General features: G+C 34.6%; 1 protein-coding gene across 2 annotated transcripts in view; it reads left to right on the plus strand.

The window, feature by feature from the left end:
* The first annotated feature begins 3,571 nt into the window (after nt 1–3,571).
* The window catches only part of BRINP3 (BMP/retinoic acid inducible neural specific 3), a 531,587-nt gene continuing 513,335 nt past the window's right edge, over nt 3,572–21,823 (plus strand). Inside the window, exon 1 of one of the 2 annotated variants that reach the window (XM_003410835.4) lies at nt 3,572–3,842. In XM_003410835.4, the coding sequence (XP_003410883.1) occupies nt 3,607–3,842 (236 nt within the window). In that variant the 5' untranslated portion in view covers nt 3,572–3,606. The remainder of the gene's footprint in view (nt 3,843–21,823) is intronic. The other variant, XM_010590937.2, reaches the window with a different exon arrangement.

Consider the following 21,823-nt stretch of genomic DNA (forward strand, 5'->3'; position numbering starts at 1 on the left):
ACTGATGTTTTTCACACACCAGGAAGCCCCAACCGACCATGTCCAGAGCCTTTACTGAGGCCTCATTACATAAACATGAATGACTAAGTTACGCTCCTCTCCCTTGAGCTCAGTTGATATCACAAGGTGGGTCTTTCCAGCCTGGTCAGCCACCACTTGAATCACTTTACTAGCATAAACCCTCAAGTGTGTTCTAGAAGCCTCATCAAAGACATTTTAATCACGGGAGATATTTCAAGGTTTTGAAGGTTGTTGTTTTTAGGTGCTGTCGAATTGATTACGACTCCTAGCGACCCCATGTACAACAGAATGAAACACTGCCCGGTCCTGCACCAACCTTACAATCATTATGCTTGAGCCCATTTTTGTAGCCACTGCATCAGTCTATCTCATTGGAGGTCTTTCTCACTGACCCTTTACTTTACCAAGCATGATGCCCTTCTCCAGGGACTGGTCTCTCCCGAAAACATGTCCAAAGTATGTGAAACGTAGTCTCCCTATCCTTGCCTCTCAGAAGCATTCTGTCTGTATTTCTTCCATGACAAATTTATTTGGTCACTCCAACTTATAGGGACCATATAGGACAAAGTAGAACTGCCCCATAGAGTCTCCAGGGAGCGCCTGGTGGATTTGAACTGTCGACCTTTTTGTTAGCAGCCATAGCTCTTAACAACTACACCACCATGATTTCCATTCTTTTGGCAGTCCATGGCATATTCAATATTCTTCACCAGCACCATAATTCAAAGGTGTCAGTTCTTCAGTTTTCCTTATTTATTGTCCAGATTTCACATGCAGATTTTGGAGGTTATACCTCAAGAACTAGAGACAAAGACCAAGTTACTTGGGTAAAATTAACTTTCAACCCTACAGGGCTTTATTGGTGATTCCTCTTTTTATGTTTACAAACCCAAATACTAGTAGTCATTAATGTTAAGGACTTACAGAGCAGTATTGTATTTGCTCAAGATGAGGGATTTGAGGAATGGGTTCATTATCTTGAGCAAATCAGGCAACTTTCCTTAGACCCTGTCTCCATATTTAAAAAAATTATGAGAAGTGAGAGATTGAAGAGAGAGAGAAAGCAAAATATAAACAATCAGTGAATGTAAATGAAGGCTATGTGAGTCACTATTGTACTAGTCTCAACTTTTCTGTGAGTTTTCCGTTTTTTGAGATTAAAGAAATGTTTGACATTCATTTTATGAATTTGGTGCAACTATGATTTTGTTTTCAAGGAATTATTTTTCAAGTTATTAATTAAGAAGGATGAAATATTTTTGTTTAAACATACTTAATACCATTTTTATTCACGATTAAGTGGTGGTAAGAGAACTATATGTTTAACTGGTATGACTATGAGTTTCATTCAATTAAAAATTATTTCCTTTAAGATTAGCTATGTAATATGGATTTTGACAAGTAGCATGGCTGAAAAAATTATTCTACCTTTATTTTTGAAATAAAAAAGGAATTCTTAATAGAAGTAAGAAAATATAAATTTTTAAAACAATAAAAGGTATTGCTAGTGTGAATATATTTTATCAGCAGAATAAAACCATGTATATGTATGAATAAAAGACGAAAAATACTTATAAGGAAAATTGCACTACACCATTATATTAGTAATTCTTATTTTATAAGAGTAAACTGTATTTCTTTTAAGATAAATAATATAGTTCGCACATACCGAAAAGAATGAAAATGTAAAAAGAAAAGTTATCTTCTTTAGCAGAATTGGAAGTTATGAGTTGGATTATTTGACAATCCCACATTTACACAAATGAGTCCCAAAATTGTCCAACTCATCCTCTGATCCTGTTTTTATTAAATCATGCTATCATTTTTATAACAAATCATTAAAAAATATTCTTCACTTGGAAGACTTCCTGTCCTATCTACAAAACAGATTATTCTTTAATCACCACAGTGGGCAACTCACAGTAAGTGGGACAGCCATATAATATGTGGGTATGGGTCCTTCTAATTGTGTAGTGGGAAAAGCTGTGAATCTGAGGACATAGGTCAGTCATATTTTATCACTGTTTTAAGATACTTTATAGTTGCAAAATTGTTGCTGTATATCTAAATATTTTAGGATACCATGATGAATTATGGGATTGTAACTAAAAAGCAAGTTAAAGCTGCCTGTTTTCTTATCCAAACACTGCAGAAATATGGTAACTACTGTAATTAAAATATTTTATTTAGTACTGTGTATTTTGATTTCTTTGTAGAGAGATTTTTCTGAATAAAAGCTCTCACTATCAAAACATTCTCATTAGTCATAATCTGTATACAGACTTATGTGCCATGGATAATATCTTTTGAAAAAAATGCTGAGGTTAGAAAGTGAATTGAATGAAAATATGTGTAGACTGTTTTATCTAGATGTTGCCTAAGTTGCTTTGCATAAAGTTATACCAAGTCACACAGGGAATGAACTTTTTGTTACTCTATTTCTGGATCCTTATAAAAATAATGTATTGGTTTTACAGTTTATGAATAATCTTCATTGTCTTTGTTTATGTATGTGTATGAATTTTGTAGCTGTAACTATTTATCTCATAAGATACAGATTCACGTTAAAATATTTTGAAAGTCCTAGAAATAATGGTGGTTATGATATTGGTTAAAGGGCCGTGGTGGCACATTAGTTAAGCACTCACTTGGCTGCTAATCGGAAGGTAGGCGGTTCCAACCCACCAGCCCTTCTTCTGGAGAAAGACGTGGCCGCCTGCTTCAGTAAAGATTTATAGCCTTGAAAGCCCTATAGGGCAGTTCTACTCTGTCCTACTGGGTCACTGAGTTGGAATTGACTCAACCGTAACGGGTTTAATTTTTGTGGTTATGATATTAGTTAAATAATTACAGAAGCAGCTCATTTCTAAGAGAAAATGGAAAAAAAAAGTGTATGTGTATGCGCAAATACACACACGCATCTGTTTATCTGTGTATAGGAGAGGGATGATTGATAGACACTCACGTGCGTATATGTATAAATACACATATTTGTGTATTTGTTTATTTTCAGACCCACAGTTTTATTCCTATTATATCTGTATTGTGGAAATAAGTACCTGAGTATCTTTAATTCATTTAAAAGTATTTTTGTTGACTATAAAATATACAATAAAATATACCCAGAAATTAAAATTTATAACATAACTTATGAAATAGGTAAATATATTCAAAATTTATTTTGAAAGTATCCAGTTCTATAAAAAATTAAGCAGTCTGAAGAATGTTAGTGGGAACTTCCAAATTTTCCTCCACAGACTTTGATGATCCATTGGATGACATGTTAGGAAAAGCCTGGTTATGGCTCATTGACTTATTATTCAATAAATTAAAAAAAAAAAAAAAACACAAAGTGAAAGACATACAACTCTGAAAATATATAACTATTTTGGCTTGCTTAATCACTTTTGCTATCACCTAATTTGAAATGATGGTACTAAATAATACTTAGAAAAGACTGTTAGCCACCTCAGCACCTTCATGGATAGGAGGGAATCTCCTAGAGGCTAACTAACTGCCTGTGTATTTTGTCTAGGTGTTGAGGGCAAGCTAAGAGGATGAAGGCTCTGTACCCCCAGTGGAAGCATGGTATGGCGGAGCAGAGCTGGTGCTGAATTGTTCTCTCTGATGGCTCTATGGGAGTGGATAGCACTGAGTCTTCATTGCTGGGCTTTAGCAGTTGCTGCTGTCTCGGATCAGCATGCCACAAGTCCCTTCGACTGGCTCCTCTCTGATAAGGGACCCTTCCATCGCTCACAGGAGTACACAGATTTTGTGGACAGAAGCCGGCAGGGATTTAGCACAAGATACAAGATATACAGGTATGAAGCAAAGGGAAAGCAATTACAGTGATACCATCCTTGAAGGTTGTGTATAAATGAGAAGTTTCTTTAAGGAAAAGTTTCAGATGGGAAAGTGTTATTATCAGAAGTGTTATTATTTATTATGTACCATAGTAATGTTTCTTTGTTATTTAAAAGTATTTTTTGTAGATTTAACATAATGTGAAAAAAAAAAAAGATAATGGTGACCACTTGGGCCTCATTTCCAAAAATCTAGATTATTACACCACCTTAAAGTAAATGCCAATTAACCCTGAGGCTGAGTTTCTCATTTTACTTTTGATCTTAGCCAAAAGGTTGAGAAATGGTTTCTCATTTTAAATAGCCACAATTTTAAAATGAAGTTGCTCTTCCTTTCTCCCTTATACCATGATAAGTTATTGTTTTCAGCCTAAATGAAAATGGTTTCTTCTAGTAGTCACTGAGAATTTAAGTCACTTCATCCTTTTTTAACTGAAAGGCAATTTTGCATTTAGAAACTTGGGAAGCAGCCTTGGAATAAAAAGGTAGAGCAGATAAACTTGGGAAGCAGCAGTGGACTAAAAAGACGGAGCAGATAAATAGGACATGGAAGCAAAGACCAAGGAAAAGGAGATTAAGATATACGACCTTAGACTTTTATTTCTCTTCTAAATTTGAAGTCTGAATAAGCCACACAAAAGGTGTCCTATATTAAATTCAACAAAGACTGTCTGCTGACCCAAAGTCCGGTGAATCCATTAAATAGAGGAGTTTACAAGTGGCTGCCTGAATGGATTAGATTATATTGATCTATGCCGAAAGAATGTTTTAAATAAAGTTATCAGTTTGGTTTGTTCGTTAGTGATAAAAGTTTAGAATTCCTAGTGATTGGTTTAGAATTTATGTAGAACCCAACTTTGTTTTATATATTTTGTGTTTTTTTTTTTTATATCCAGTAGATATGGTTATATGAATATTTCATTTTATCTGTACACCAGAGGGCACTGTGCTTCAGGTCTGTATGTAGTTTTTTACACAGTATTGTGAGAAATATATAAATCCTATCAGCAGTGTATTTACAGAAGAAACTGAGTATAGGGAACAAGTTCCATGGAGCATCACACAATCATTGCTGCATTTTTAAGAAGAAATCCCTTAGTCCAGGCAGCCAGGACACTGTTAACAAGCCTAAAGAAAGATTTATTTGGATTTTTTAAAAAATGAAATAACAAATACTAAAAATTTTGTTTCTGAAATCCAGTAAGAAATAGCCATTGTATTTTGATTCTTGGTTCATTTATTTTTCTGTATGTTGGTTGGTTTATACAACTGTTCGTCACAAATTGTGTGAGGCTACTTTAAGATTGTGAGAATGTCTTGTATTCTGGCATTCTGCAAGGGGATTTTTAACAGTCTGTCAAACAAAGTGATGCCAGAACATCTCTCCATGATCTATTGGCATCTCTATCAGGAGGTCTGAGGTGTTGTCTTAAGAGTGATTATTGTGGTCTGGCTTATCAGTCAATCAGATGTGAGTTGTAAACAGGGCTTGACATATTAGAGTTCCAGGCTGAATGAAAGAAGCATTATTTTGACCCCAGTAGGGACAGGTAATGAAAAAAAAAAAGCTTTGAGGTTTGTTTGCAAGGCTTGTATATTCTTTGTAGTTTTCATGGGACTCTATTCCTGTAGATGCTCATTAGCCCTGTGCTCCACATTCTTTCTACCTCTTATCTGAACCTTTGTGGCTTCAATAAGCTTTTATGGATACCAAGTCTATTAACTATACAATAGGTTTTTTGTTGTTATTGTCTGTTTTTTTCCTGGGCAGGATATAACTTCTTATGAACCTTTTAAACTTTGCCTGCTGATATGATAATTTCTTGTTGCTATTTTTTATAATATGAACAATCTGACATAATCTTTAATGTTCCTTTAGTTCTAGAAGAGTAAGTTATTGCATCTGTAGAACTAGTATTTCAATAAATTTCATGGAATTCTACCGATCTACCTACCTACCTACCTATCCATCTATCTATTTATCATATAACCTATCAACCTATGCAATATATTGGATCCTGCTTTTCTGGATGAATTTAACCATATTTTGGAGAGATAGGAGAATCTGAATTTGTCTTAAGAAATAATTGGGATTTCATCTTTCATTGATTTTTACCCTAAAATCCAGAATTTGTAAATATTTAAGACAGAAGGGAAACTAATATTTTCCATATTTAAGCACTTGATTTATTATTTTAAAGTCTATAATTTCCAGACATGATCAGCCAAATTCTACCAGTGTTTATTACTATGATAAGCTTCTTCAGGTAATGTATTGCATTGACTTAGTTTTCTAAAAGCATTAGTTATGAGTGTGAAACATATTAATCCTGTTAAAATAATTCGGTCAGTCTCTCTCAGTTGTCTTTATTTTATCTCCTTCACCAGCAGCATGTTTTCCTTTTCACTGTAAATATAGAAAAGCAAGATCATAACAACTGAAAACTGCAAAAGACATAGGCAGGGCTTAAAAATGTTATCTTCTGAAAAGGTTCATTTTCATCAAATAATAAGACTTATATTTGTGTTTCAAAAATTAATGTGCATATATTTTCAAATTTTGCTTCTATGTTATGAAGTAAAAATGATTATCTTCCGGATTGATATTTAATTGGAAATTTAGAATAAGAATAATAACACTAACTTTTTACTTAGTCAAATTTTAAAAGTTGGGTCTTAAGCCACCTTTTCCTCTTAGCTACAGATTGAAAGTAGAAATTACGCATAAGACTTTTAAGACATTTTCTACTAAAAAAAAAAGGGGGGGCTACCCCTTGAGAAAGCCTGTCCATTGTGAAGCATAGGACAGGAGCACACCTTACTTCTCATAACTTGGAGTCTTGTGTTTGCAGTTATTATATTCTAAAAACATGATCAGGCAGTATGCCTACCAGAAAACAATTTCCTCCAAGTTGTAGAAATCCTCATCCTTTTAATGTTACAAGAGCTCTGGACAAGGCGTGAACCCTTAGTAACTCAAACTTAGACACAATGATCTTGAAAAGTTGATATAAATTCTAAGGTCATTGGTTGGTGAGTTTTATTCTCATAAAAAGACATTTCACATATATGGACAGATTAAATCTTCAGATATGGTGACATAAAAGGCTTTTTTTCTTTCCGTAATCCCTACCATTCTTTGTTTAACCACATGTGCTAGTGAATCATTGGAAAATGGTCATTTTCTTACAATCTTTCAAAATAATATATGGGTATATTGTAATAATACAACTAAACCTGCTTCCACAGAGCAATTTTTAAAACATGTCCAAAATTTGTGTGAGAAAAAGAGACAGTTGGGAAAAATGCTATGCCTTAATGGTCTCGGTGGTCATGCTCCTTACAAATATTGTATTTAAAAAATTACTTGGAGCAGACTAGGTAATCTAAAAAGTCTACCCACATACTTGGACACCTCATATGTGACAGAGTTTTAATGAAGTAGTTTGGGAGAAAGGATGGACATTTGAATAAACGGGGAATATGGGTATCTATATTGGATTCCTTCCTTACATCATAGGCGAAAATCTATTTACACAGAATAAGGAAAAACAGACACATGAGGCTTCTAGGAATAAACATAGAAAAGTGTCATCACAATCTTTTTTTTTTTAAATAATTTTTATCCTGCTTTAAGTGAAAGTTTACAAATCAAGTCAGTCTCTCACATATAAACTTATATACACCTTACTACATACTCTCATTTACTCTCCCCCTTATCAGTCAGCCTGCTCCCTCTTTCCAGTCTCTGCTTTCGTGACCGTTTTGCCAGTTTCTAACCCTCTCCTTGGCGGCGTAGTGGTTAAGTGCTATGGCTGCTAACCAAAGCGCTGGCACTTTGAATCAGCCAGGCACTCCTTGGAAACTCTATGGGGCAGTTCTACTCCGTCCTATAGGGTCGCTATGAGTCGGAATCGACTCAAGGGCACTGGGTACTGGGTTTAACCCTCTCTACCCTCCCATCTCCCCTCCAGACAGGAGTTGCCAACACAGTCTCAAGTGTCCACCTGATACAGGTAGCTCACTCCTCATCAGCATCTCTCTCCAACACATCGTCCAGTCCATTCCATGTCCGATGAGTTGCCTTCGGGAATGGTTCCTATCCTGGGCCAACAGAAGGTTTGGGGACCATGGCTGCCGGGATTCTTCTAGTCTCAGTCAGACCATTAAGTCTGGTCTTTTTATGAGAATTTGGGGTCTGCATACCACTGTTCTCCTGCTCCCTCAGGGGTTCTCTGTTGTGCTCCCTATCAGGGCAGTCATCGGTTGTGGCCAGGCACCATCTAGTTCTTCTGGTCTCAGGATGATGTAAGTCTCTAGTTCATGTGGCCCTTTCTGTCTCTTGGGCTTATAATTATCTTGTGACCTTGGTGTTCTTCATTCTCCTTTGATCCAGGTGGGTTGAGACCAACTGATGCATCTCAGATGGCCGCTTGTTAGCATTTAAGACCCCAGACACCACACTTCAAAGTGGGATGCAGAATGTTTTCATAATAGAATTTATTTTGCCAATTGACTTAGAAGTCCCCTGAAGCCATAGTCCCCAAACCCCGGCCCTTGCTCCACTGACCTTTGAAGCATTCAGCATCACAGTCTTTCAATGTGGAAGGATTTTTTAAACCACCAATCATAAAGCATTAAAAAGAAAAAAAAAAAAAAAAACTGATCCATTCAAGTATGTTAACATTATCAAGAATATAGCTGTCTGTAGCATCATGGACCCCCACATGTCTGTACTTGGTTCTACTGTGGGGGCTTGTGTGTTGCTGTGTTGCTGGAAGCTATGCTACTGGTATTCAGATACCAGCAGAGTCACCCATGGAGGAAAGGTTTCAGCTAAGCTTCCAGGCTAAGACAGACTAGGAAGAAGGACCCTGCAGTCTATTTCTGAAAAGCATTAGCCAGTGGAAACCTTATGAATAGCAGCAGAACATTGTCTCATATAGTGCTGGAAGATGAGCCCCCCAGGTTGGAAGGCACTCAAAAGATGACTGGGGAAGAGCTGCCTCCTCAAAGTAGAGTCAACCTTAATGACGTGGATGGAGGAAAGCTTTCGGGACCTTCATTTGCTAATGTGGCACGACTCAAAATGAGAAGAAACAGCTCCAAACATCCATTAATAATCGGAACCTGGAATGTGCAAAGTATGAATCTAGGTAAAATGGAAAAATGAAATGGAACACATAAACATCGATATCCTAGGCATTAGTGAGCTGAAATGGAGTGGTATTGGCCATTTTGAATTGGACAACCATATAGTCTACTATGCTGGGAATGACAACTCTAAGAGGAATGGTGTTGCATTCACTGTCAAAAAGAACGTTTCAAGATCTATCCTGAAATACAACACTGTCAGTGATAGGATAATATCCATACGCCTACAAGGAAGACCAGTTAATAAGACTATTATTCAAATTTACAAACCAACCACTAGGGCCAAAGATGAAGAAATAGAAGATTTTTATAAGCTGCTGCAGTCTGAAATTGATCAAACATGCAATGAAGATGCATTGAAAATTACTGGCGATTGGAATACAAAAGTTGGAAACAAAGTAGAAGGATCAGTAGTTGGAAAATATGGCCTTGATGATGGAAACAATGCTGGAGATGGAATGACAGAATTTTGTAAGGCCAACGACTTCTTCATTGCAAATACCTTCTTTCACCAACATAAATGGTGACTATACACATGGACCTCACCAGATGGAACACACAGTAATCAAATTGACTACATCTGTTTTAAAAGACATTGGAAAAGCTCAATATCATCAGTCAGAACAAGGCCAGGGGCCCACTGTGGAACAGACCATCAATTGCTCATATGCAAGTTCAAGCTGAAACTGAAGAAAATCAGAGCAAGTCCACAAGAGTCAAAATATGACCTTGAGTATATCCCACCTGAATTTAGAGGCCATCTCAAGAATAGATTTGATGCATTGAACACTAGTGACCAAAGACCAGATGAGCTGTGGAATGACATCAAGGACATCATCCATGAAGAAAGCAAGAGGTCACTGAAAAGACAGGAAAGAAAGAAAAGACTAAGATGGATGTCAGCAAAGACTCCGAAACTTGCTCTTGGGTGTCGAGCAGCTAAAGCAAAAGGAAAAATTCATGAAGTGAAAGAACTGAACAGACGATTTCAAAGAGCCTCTGGAGAAGACAAAGTAAAGTATTATAATGACATGTGCAAAGAGCTGAAGATGGAAAACCAAAAGGGAAGAACACGCTCATCATTTCTCAAGCTGAAAGAACTGAAGAAAAAATTCAAGCCTCGAGTTGCAATAGGGAAGGATTCCATGGGGAAAATATTAAATGATGCAGGAAGCATCAAAAGAAGATGGAAGGCATACACAGAGTCATTATACCAAAAACAATTAGTCATTATTCAACCATTTCAGAGGTGGCATATGATCAGGAACCGATGGTACTGAAGGAAGAAGTCCAAGCTGCTCTGAAGGCATTGGCAAAAAGCAAGGCTCCAGGAATTGATGGAATATCAATTGAGATGTTTCAACAAACAGATGCAGCGCTTGAGGTGCTCACTCGTCTATGCCAAGAAATATGGAAGACAGCTTCCTGGCCAACTGACTGGAAGAGATCCATATTTATGCCTATTCCCAAGAAAGGTGATCCAACCAAATGTGGAAATTATAGAACAATATCATTAATATCACATGCAAGCAAAATTCTGCTGAAGATCATTCAAAAACAGCTGTAGCAGTATATCTACGGGGAACTGCCAGAAATTCAGGCTGGCTTCAGAAGAGGACGTGGAACCAGGCATATCATTGCTGATGTCAGATGGATCCTGGCTGAAAGCAGAGAATACCAGAAGGATGTTTACCTGTGTTTTATTGACTATGCAAAGGCATTCGACTGTGTGGATCATAACAAACTATGGATAACACTGAGAAGAATAGGAATTCCAGAACACTTAATGGTGCTCATGATGAACCATTACATAGATCAAAAGGCAGTTGTTCGGACAGAACAAGGGGATACTGATTGGTTTAAAGTCAGGAAAGGTGTGTGTCAGGGTTGTATTCTTTCACCATACCTATTTAATCTGTATGCTGAACAAATAATACGAGAAGCTGGACTATATGAAGAAGAATGGGGCATCAGGATTGGAGGAAGACTCATTAACAACCTGTGTTATGCAGATGACACAACCTTGCCTGCTGAAAGTGAAGAGGACTTGAAGCACTTACTAATGAAGATCAAAGACCACAGTCTTCAGTATAGATCACACCTCAACATAAAGAAAACAAAAATCCTCACAACTGGACCAAAAAGCAACATCATGATAAACGGAGAAAAAATTGAAGTTGTCAAGAATTTCATTTTACTTGGTTCCAGAATCAACAGCCATGGAAGCAGCAGTCAAGAAATCAAAAGATGTATTGCATTGGGTAAATCTGCTGCAAAGGACCTCTTCAAAGTGTCGAAGAGCAAAGATGTCACCCTGAAGACTAAGGTGTGCCTGCCCAAGCCATGGTATTTTCAATTATATCATATGCATGTGAAAGATGGACAATGAGTAAGGAAGACCAAAGAAGAGTTGACGCCTTTGAATTGTGGTGTTTGCGAAGAATATTGAATATACCATGGAACGCCAAAAGAAAGAACATATCTGTCTTGGAAGAAGTGTGGCCAGAATGCTCCTTAGGGGCAAGGATGGCGAGACTGCGTCTTACATACTTTGGACATGTTGTCAGGTGGGATGAGTCCCTGGAGAAAGACATCATGCTTGGCAGAGTGCAGGGTCAGCGGAAAAGAGGGAGACCGTCAATGAGGTGGATTGACACAGTGGCTGCAACAATGAGCTTAAGCATAAGAACGATTGTAAGGATGGCGCAGGACCGGGCAGTGTTTCGTTCTGTTGTGCATAGGGTCGCTCTGAGTCGAAACTGACTCGACGGCACCTAACAACAACAACAACAACAACAGCAGCATTGATGATCTCCTATACAGAAGGTTAAATGAAAGAAACAAAGCGTGCGCGCGCGCACACACACACACACACACACACAAATACCCACAGCAGAATTCTATTTATATGAAGTTCACCAAACAGGCTAAATTATATTGTTTAGAGATGGCATACATCTTGGGTAAAGCTAAGGAAAAGCAAGGAATTGACTATCAGAAATGTCAGGATAGTGGTTATCTCTACGGAAAAGGAAGAAGGATGGCATTTGAGGAGAGCGCATAAGAGATTTCTAAGTTATTGCAGATATTCAGTTTATTGATCTGAGTGGTTGTTACACTAACATTCTTTAGACTGTAAAAATTGCATTCATTTTCAATGTGAAATTTATGTTTTACAATATAAAATGTTTGTATGTATTTTGTCCATTTTGATTTGAAAGAGTCCTCAAATTAAATGAATTAACTCTTCCCTTTAAACGATCTTCAAATTCAATATTTGCTATTAAAATTTTAAACCCTCTTGAATACCAAATAACTGGTCTGCAATAAATGATATATGCTCCATTATGTTTACATATATACAAATAAATTAATGTAAAAAATACAGTTCTTGTTGTTTTAGAGTTTACAAATACCAAATATATATATATATATGGTATTTGTCACATCTGTTTGATGGACATTTATTAACCTGGTATTTTCTTACTAATGAATTTCCCATCACATATTTTATTTTTTATTTATTATTCCACCATTCTTTTGTATTTGATTTTTACTCTAATCTTCCATCGATAGTATTATTATAGCAATTTGAAAAAGCTCATATACAGTCAAGTATCAGTAAAAATAATTTAAACATAGTTCTTAATTTAAATTTGATAACCATTCTACCTCAATTAAAAAAAAATAATACATAGATAATTGGCTAAATCTTTGGACTTAAATATCCTGATATAAAAAAAAAAAAATCTGGTGCACTGACTATTTTTTCATGTTTGTATATATTGGTCAGTTTTATTCAATAAATATATCCTTTTATCTAATACATATTCTCTGTTGCCAGACATGTAAACAGAATTGTTTTAGACCATAAAGGCTCCCCACGAATCAACTGCGTAGACTAATAGATAACTGCAGCCACATGAGTGACCCTAGGCAATACAGGAAGAACCACACAGCTGAATCCAGCTGGAACTGATGATTTGCAGAATCATGAACAAATAAAATGTTGTTTGAAGCCCCCAAGTTTTGGGGTGGTTTTCTATGCAGCAACAGATAATTGATTCAGGTGTTCTTCATGAAGGATATGAATTGGACAGGTGTCTATTGGTAAAAATTGTATAAAATGATAAAGATGATATCATTTATAAAGTTTCTTTAGTACTTCCCAATACACAGAATTTTGTATTGCAAAATATGCAGTATGGTCCTCTTAAAAAATGTACAAAATATTGTACAATTTTATTTTATTCTAATCCATGCAAAAACATTTCAGTATAATAAATTCAACCTACCCCTAAATTTTTGAATTCTCAAAATCTTATCACACTGTCTTAAACATAGACATTTGGAATACAAATTTCAAGGTATTAATTCAGCTGTCTGTTTATGAAAACTAAAATTCAAAGAGTTTTTATGGTAGTATGGTTTTATTTTCTAAGAACACTTAACAATACGTGAAACTCGTACCCTTTCAAATATAAAGTTAAATAAAACAGACAAAAAAAGCTCAAAATCTCAAAAACAGAGCAAAGGGCTCAGATTACTTTGTTATGATCTTACTCTTTAAAAATATATACGTGCACACACACAAAAAAAGACTATGAGTAAATGCATCTAAATGTTTGGCTTATCACTGGTTAAAAATGTAATAAATTTCCCCCACATTTTCTACAGTGAGTATATGTAATTCTTAGGATCAGACTAAATAATAACTATCATTAAAAAACATTAGGATAAACCATAAAGCTTATTTGGCAGACTGCTTCCAAATAATTAACAATGTAATTATGAGAATTTTCAGAATTATTTAAATAAATCTAAATATGAATTGAAAAAAAAAAAATGAAGATAGTATTTCATTGAGCCTTGCCCTTGGATGCCTTCAAGTCCGTTTTGACTCATAGTGACCCCATGTGACAGGGAACTGCTTCATAGGGTTTTCTAGTCAGCAATCTATCTAAGCAGATCTCCAGCTCTTTCTTCCATGGAGTTGTTAGGTGGTTTTGAATCGCCAGCTTTTCAGTTAGTGGCCCAACACTTAACCTTTGCACCACCAAGGCTCCTTTGAGCCTTTGCACTAACTTTTTAAAAAATAACTGTAATAAAACAACTTTATAACAGGAAGGATAATTATAAAATAAATCAGAAGTGTTTATGGAATCTACACATAATGCAGACTAAGAAAGGGAAGGAAATGGAACTAAATGTTGTATTTTTACTAAGTAATTGGTGCTTTCAGATATTATCTCATTTAATCCTACAAACAACCCTGTTAACTCCCATTTTACAGATTAATGCTTAAAACCTAAGCCAGTTGCCCTTTGGTTGTCTCCTAATGTTCCTGCATATCTCTGTCATTGCACTTTACGAAATTGCACCAAAAGCGTCTGTTGACCTCTGTGAGCTATGAGTATATTAAAGGCAGGGCCTTACCATCTTTTCTGTTTTGTATACTTTGTTTATTACTTCTGTTTCTATCTTTCTATCCATTTTATAATACACAGGCAAGCATGTGGTCCACCCATCAAAGTCACAGGCTTTACATTTGAGTCAGCTTGGTCTCTAAATCAATGTTCAACTCACTGAAAATGTCCCCTCTTGATTGTAAGCAAGAGGCAAAGGCCGTTTTCTATCTTTGCCACTAACCGCTGTATTTTCTCAGGTTTATACCTTAATTTCTCAGACCTCAGTACCTTCATTTGTAAAATTAAGAATTGCACTAGATGATCTCTATAGCTCCTTTGAGCCGTAAAGTTCAATGACGCTAATCCCCAAAACAAAATGGAAGCCTGTAATAATAAATGGATAGGCATTAAAACAAACATCAACTATGCTAAATTCTTATGTCTGCATTGTTTTCTCTTTTGCCAAAACCATTTATAAATCACTGTTTAAAATAACATCTAAGAAATCCTTATAATTCTCTGTAGGCCTGCATAGTTCAATATAAATTTTGTGATCATTTCTCATCTCCTTGCCACTCCAATTATTTTCTATTTCTTGTATGTTACATTGAAGAGACAATAGTGAGAAGGAAGCTATTTATTCTCCTTGGTTGATTTACTATAAATTACTATAAATCATTCCTTTAGCACCTTGCAATACAGTGATAAACTAAGGAGACTATTCTAAGTAGTAAATAATCTAGATATAAATAATCTAAATTATTTAAATACATTTATGTAACAACAAATTTTAACTGAGGTTATTTAATTCTAATTCATAGTCTAAACATGCTACAGGTTCATGCTTTAGAGATCTTTTAGTTGACATTGGGTAAGTTTCAATCAAGAATAACAGAAATATTAATTCAAGGTTTAAGAAATTATAATTCAGTTTCTGAATAGCCAATTGTTGATGGGGATTGTGTATAAACTGATTATTACAAATAAAAAAGATATGTTGGGTTTATAAGTGATAATTTTCTGTTTAATTGTAGCTTCATATTTGCTGTTATTAAAATGAGAAAATGAACAGGTCCTAGTTCAAACAATTATTTACAGGGAGAAAATAACAATGATTTTTTTGGCATTCAAACAAATAATTTATTTGATTATTTTCTTTATTTAGTTTCATCTTACCAAGCACTCTAATTTTCACTGTCATTATCTCTGAGGTCTTCTTCCAAATAAAAATTGCCAAAATTACCAGTGTTGTTTTCTTTTATCTCTGTTCTGGGACTTCTGACTTGCACATATTTTAAAGGACACTATTCCAAAAAAATTCAAATTTTAAAACAAGAGGGAGAAAAGAAAAAAAAACTGAGTAATAACACTTCTTTGGGAATTTCTTTGGCTCTTTTCATGAGAGAGAGAGATATTGTGTGTGTGTGTGTGTGTGTGTGTGTGGTTGAATGGACTGTAATGATAAAATACGTCATTCACATTAAATTTCTCCTTGTAAGTAAAATAGACATTTACTGTACCTTTTCTATCTTTATATAAAAATAGTTAAAATAACAATGCTATTTAAATGCAATTTATTTTTATTGTTTCTACGTTTTAACAAATTAGTCATAAGATTATGCATAGGATGTTATCTCCTTTATTTTAATAGCCAAGCAGTGTGAATGATATTAGAATATTAGATACTCACCTTCAAAGTGTACTTTCCAAAGTTAAAGGCCAATATTAATATTTGAGTATTTCTGGTTTATAACAGATGTTAGTTATCTGATCTCTATAATGGAAACCCTGGTGGTGTAGTGGTTAAGTGCTATAGCTGCTAACCAAAAGGTCGGCAGCTCGAATCCATTGGGAGCTCCTGGGAAACTCTATGGGGCAGTTCTAGTCTGTCCACTAAGGTCGTGATGAGTCGTAATCAATGGCAATGGGTGTTTTTGGATCTCTATAACTAGACCATTCTTTACAGAAGTAGCAAGTTTAATAAGCTTTTGAGATCACTTTACTGTAAATTGTTTATTACCTCATTATTTTTTCATGGGATTCATAATACTGTAATCTGCTTTAGGATATAAGAATTATCCAGTAAAATCCATCCAGCCAAGAGACAAATTTTACATCAATTAAAGAATAATATTGTCTATGGAACTTACCTCTGGGACTGAAGTGACATGATAATGCATAGATCTTCAACAAGGTTTGATAAAAAAATAACACGACAGCCCTACCTAGATTCTTTAATTCCCCCCTTGTGCACACCTTCAACTAGCCTCATAACCAAAGGCCATATAAAAAGCATTGTACAATTTAACTACATCAACAAACAGGGAAATATTAATAAACCCTTTGCATTTAATTGTAAAATGAAGGTGCTAATAACTGATTGTAGGCAAAGGGGAAAGTCTATACTCTTCAGTTACTATTGATGAACTATAAAGTAGGAGGCAAGGTTCTCTGAATATTTGTTGATAGGAAACAGAAGGATTCCACTACATTTAAGAGTAGTTCACCTATATACAAGTCTACCGTTAAGGCATCAAATCCTCAAAGTGTTTATATATATATATATTCTACTGACACATGGTTAATTTTTGTGTCTGTCGCCCTTTTTTTAGTAATTTTCCTTCTTTTCCACATATGTGCCATCGACCTGTTCTCTTCCTTTTTTTATACAATTAAAAAGAGGCAAGTCCTGATATATGCCACAACATGGATGAACATTATGCTCGGAAATATTAGGCTGAGTGAAATAAGTCAATCACAAAAAAACAAAAAAAAATATTTTATGATCTCACTAAGATGAAATGCTTAGTATAGACAAACGTGTAGAGATCAGAGTTTAACAGTTACCAGGTTTCAACAGTGGTTACCAGTGGTGAGAGGGAAGGGGAAAGAGAGAAATCTTTATTTAGCTAACATTGAGTTTCTGTTTAAGGAAATGGAAAATACGGCAACAGATGTTAGAGATGGCTGCACAAGAATGATTGATGTAATTGGCTTCATTGAACTGTACAAGTAAAAACTGTTGAATTAGCAAATGTTGTGTTACCTATATTGTAAAAAAATAAGTAGATAAATAAAATGAGAGGCAAAGAGGAGAATGGCCCTGTCACGCACTTCCATGTCCTTTTCCCCCTGGACATTGCCCTGCCTGCTCACTTAAATAGATATTAGCAGCTAACTAATTAAACTACCTCCCTTGTCAGCCTGAAATTAGCAAGGGCTTAAAAAAATTAGCAAAGGCTCTATTTTGCTGCTGCCTTGTAGCTATTACCCCAGAACAGAATAGAAAAGTGGATTTAAATAAAAGCACCTAACTAAACTTATAAAGTATATCCTCTAAAATGTAGTCTTTCAAAGATGAACCAATATATGAGACACGACTTTTAACATTCAACACTGAATTCAACCCATATAGTAACACTTTTCCATATTAATTATAAAAATCAAAGGCACAAAAACATAACTTTCATTACAAGAATCTTTTCAGGAGTGAGGTTTTCTTCACATAATATCAATGATTCTAAGGACAATGATTTTAAAAATTTGTCTTTTCAAACTAATGATATTTAACTCCTGCTGTCTAACTCTCATCTTTAACCTTACTGCCTAGTATCATCTACCTTACTTTCAATGTTTCAGATGATTGAGAACTCACTACTGAGTCCACATGTGAACAAATACAACTACTATGAATGTCTTCCTTATGAAGAACTAAAATGCCCTAGTTCTGTTTCTTCACTCTTTATTCACTTGATAGCACTCAGACCTTACACCAATCTTCTCTTATTGGAATAATATTTTGCTTCAATTGTGTGCCCTTTGTGTGGCATGGTTGGATTCACATATTGTGGCAAACAATGCTCATGTCCATAAGTCATTTAAAGTTATACAAAACTATATGTTTAGCCCATTTGACAAATCTGTCAAGAATTTTCTTGGGCATTATAATCCCACGAAATGGTTTATTCAAATCTGCACATTTGAAAATAATGTGTCTTATGTATTAATTTGTATTACCAATAAACATTTTAGCAGAGTAAGACTAAAGATAGAGCCCTCAATCACATTATGAGAAACCCTCTAACAATTAGATAAATTTCAACCTTTTGACCAATTTTTGTTGATCTATTAGTTTAACAACTCCATCCAATGAGGGAGTTGAGTGAATTTCACATTTTTTCTTACTTTTCTTAAAACTCTGTATATATGTAAAAAACAACGTGGAATGCGTTCACTTGTAAGCATCGGAATTATATTCTAAAATATTTCAATTCATTTTTCATCATGTTAGTTTCGTCTCCAGTACTTTCTAAATGCTGATTCATGTTGTGACCTAGCAATCTCTATAACACATTGAAAAGTTTTTCAATATATTTTTTTCAGTTTTTCTATAGCTTATAGAGTTTAATTACTTATTTTTGCTACTGTATTTATTTAATCCAGCACAAAGAATGGAGGAGCAAAAGCAACTAATAGTAGGAGAAAAGATGAATTGACATAATAGAACTAAGGTATTTTAGGGCCTGTATCTATCTTTTTTTTTTTTTTAATCCATCATTTGGAGCTTTGTTGGTACAGTGGTTAAGAGCTTGGGTGCTAAGCAAAACATTGGCAGTTTGAATCCACCAGCCATTCTTTGGAAACCCTATGGGGGAGTTCTATTTTGTCTGTTGTCAATGGCAATGGATTTGGTTTATGGTGTAAATGTGTAAAATCATATCACTCCTCTGTGCCTCTAAGTTCCCACCTAGTAAATGAGGACAGCAGGAAAGCCTCTAAGTTCATTTCTCACTATGAGATTCCATTAGAGCAAACTTTTTGCTGGTCATCTTACTGATAGAAGCTGTTTTAAAATGTTAATAATTACGTAGAACCTTTTATCATTGCATATAGCTATAAAGCTGACTGCAGATTTTTTTTTCTTTAGGATCAGTATTGAAATTTCTTTGAATATAGTTTTGTGATTCAAAAAATATACTGAGTGAACACTGTATCTGCATATAAAGAAGATCTCAACCTTTTCTAGATGATTTCCAAAATTCATATGTAATTTTTTTTTCAAGATAGTCAATCTTAATTGTTCTAAAAGGAGAATAAAATTTAAATAATGTAGAAGATACATAAATACAAAAAAAAATCGCTTCTATTGGAAGGTGAAGAAACTTCTATTGTTGGTGCTGCTATGATAATTTAGATATTAGTTTTAGCAAATAATGTGAATAAATTTTTTAAATAAAAATTCCAAATATTTGTTTCCCTTAGTGAAAGCCTAAACTTGCAATGAATGTGTTTTACATTATATGCTATCTAACTAGTGATATGATTTTTGAAAAGCTATATTCAAAAAGTACTTTAAGTGCCTAATAAAAATATTTTGATATTGCATAAAATTACAGGCTTGCTGAACCACTAGAATCTCTATGCCTTTCAGCACCATGGCTTTTTTAATCTCTTTAATTTTAATGTATTCAATCTTGCTTTCAAAGTGTGGCACACAACCCTTAAAATATTGTTCTACAGTTAATTGGAACATCAGTGACAATATTGGTGAAAATAATTAAATTGAGATGATGGTATATCTTACATTTCAATTATTCAGACGAGATGGTTAAAAGTTTTAACATCAAATGTATATTCGTTAATATCTACCTAAAGAAATGGAACTTAGTAAGATTCTTGAATGTTATATTATTAAAATTATGTTAGCACGTTCCAGACTAAAATAATTATTCAGAGCATTGTTCTATAAAAAACTAGGGCACTGTGAGCATCCCTGCCCTTTCAGCAGTGGACAAAATAATTAAAAATGAGAATAAGAAAACTTGCCCATGACACAGGCTTTTTGTCCTTATTTATGGAAATCATGTTGTCTTATTAGAAGAAACAAGATTTATTTTTAACATGATATGAGGTTAATACTATATTTTTTTAAAGACTCCAATTTTTTAAATCCGTTTCAGGCATCTAAACCACCATTATTAGGTTTGTTCTTTTCTGCTTCTGACCGCAGCAATATTCCTAAATTGGATCAGCACACAGTTCGACATCATTCTATCATTTAAAACACACTCACTCACCCACAGGTATACACACACATACACAAAATAGTTATGAGAAATAAAACTTATAAATAATTATAAAACCTTGAATTAAATTCTTGGTCTGGCTTGGAAATCAGATGCAAACATATATATATACACACACAGTGTGACTAGGTAATTTAAGGAAAATTCCCAGAGAAATTTAAACCTTAGGGCATCTGTGACATTAGTACTAATTTTATCATAATGCTAAGATGCTATTTACATTCATGTGAAATACATTCATCTTTCTCTTATAAATTAATATGTATTTTTTAAATTTCTGAGGTTTAATTTCTAATACAGTAAATGTCTATCATTATAAACCAAATAGACAAAAGCTCTTAGTATTTTTTAAATTTCTGAGGTTTAATTTCTAATACAGTAAATGTCTATCATTATAAGCCAAATAGACAAAAGCTCTTAGGGTCCTCAATATATCACGAGAGTGTAAAGGAGTCTGATAAATATATAAATAAAAAGACTAAATAAAATAACAACAACAACAAAATAATAACTATTTCTTTAAAGCAAAGGTACATTTCCTTGAAAAATGGAAATGCATGAAGAGTCATATTTCTCTGTCATTTTGCTCATATTGGGGCCCTGGTGGCACAGTAGCTAAGAGCTACTAACCAAAAGGTCAGCAGTTCAAGTCCACAGCTGCTCATTGGAAACCCATGCGGTAATTGTACTCTGTCCTATCAGGTTGCTATGATTCGGAATTGACTTGATGGCGATGAGTATTGCTCATATTGGAGTCTCTACCACTCATGTTATTGTGACTTTTAACCAAAGTAATTACTATTTCAAAGGAAGCTAGGATATAGATAATTGTGAACTTTGTGGCATACACGAGCATTTTAGCACATGTGCAAAGTTTATGAATATGCATAATACCACTTCTTGCAGCACATGCATGCCCTTATCACTCTTTTCAAGGGGAAAAATTAGCATGTTCATGAATATGAAATAAAGATAAATATAAAAATCAAAACCCATTGCCGCTGAGTCAATTATGATTCAAGCAGCTCTATAGGACAGAGAACAGAGCTGCCCCATAGAGTTTCCAAGGAGTTCCCAGTTGATAAGAACTGCCAACTATTTGGTTAGCAGCTGTAACACTTAACCACTATGTCACCTGGGTTTCAAAAGATATATTTAGCAAATAAAAAAGAGACATAAAAGTATATAAGTGAACAATTACAAGAATGATGTTAAACTACTCATTAGAATCATTGAAGGTCAGAAGACAATGCAATGACATGAATGGTTGAATAGATAGGTAGATAGATAG

The sequence above is a fragment of the Loxodonta africana genome, chromosome 25 (genome assembly GCF_030014295.1).
Source record: "Loxodonta africana isolate mLoxAfr1 chromosome 25, mLoxAfr1.hap2, whole genome shotgun sequence".
In the NCBI taxonomy this organism is placed as follows: Eukaryota; Metazoa; Chordata; class Mammalia; order Proboscidea; family Elephantidae; genus Loxodonta; species Loxodonta africana.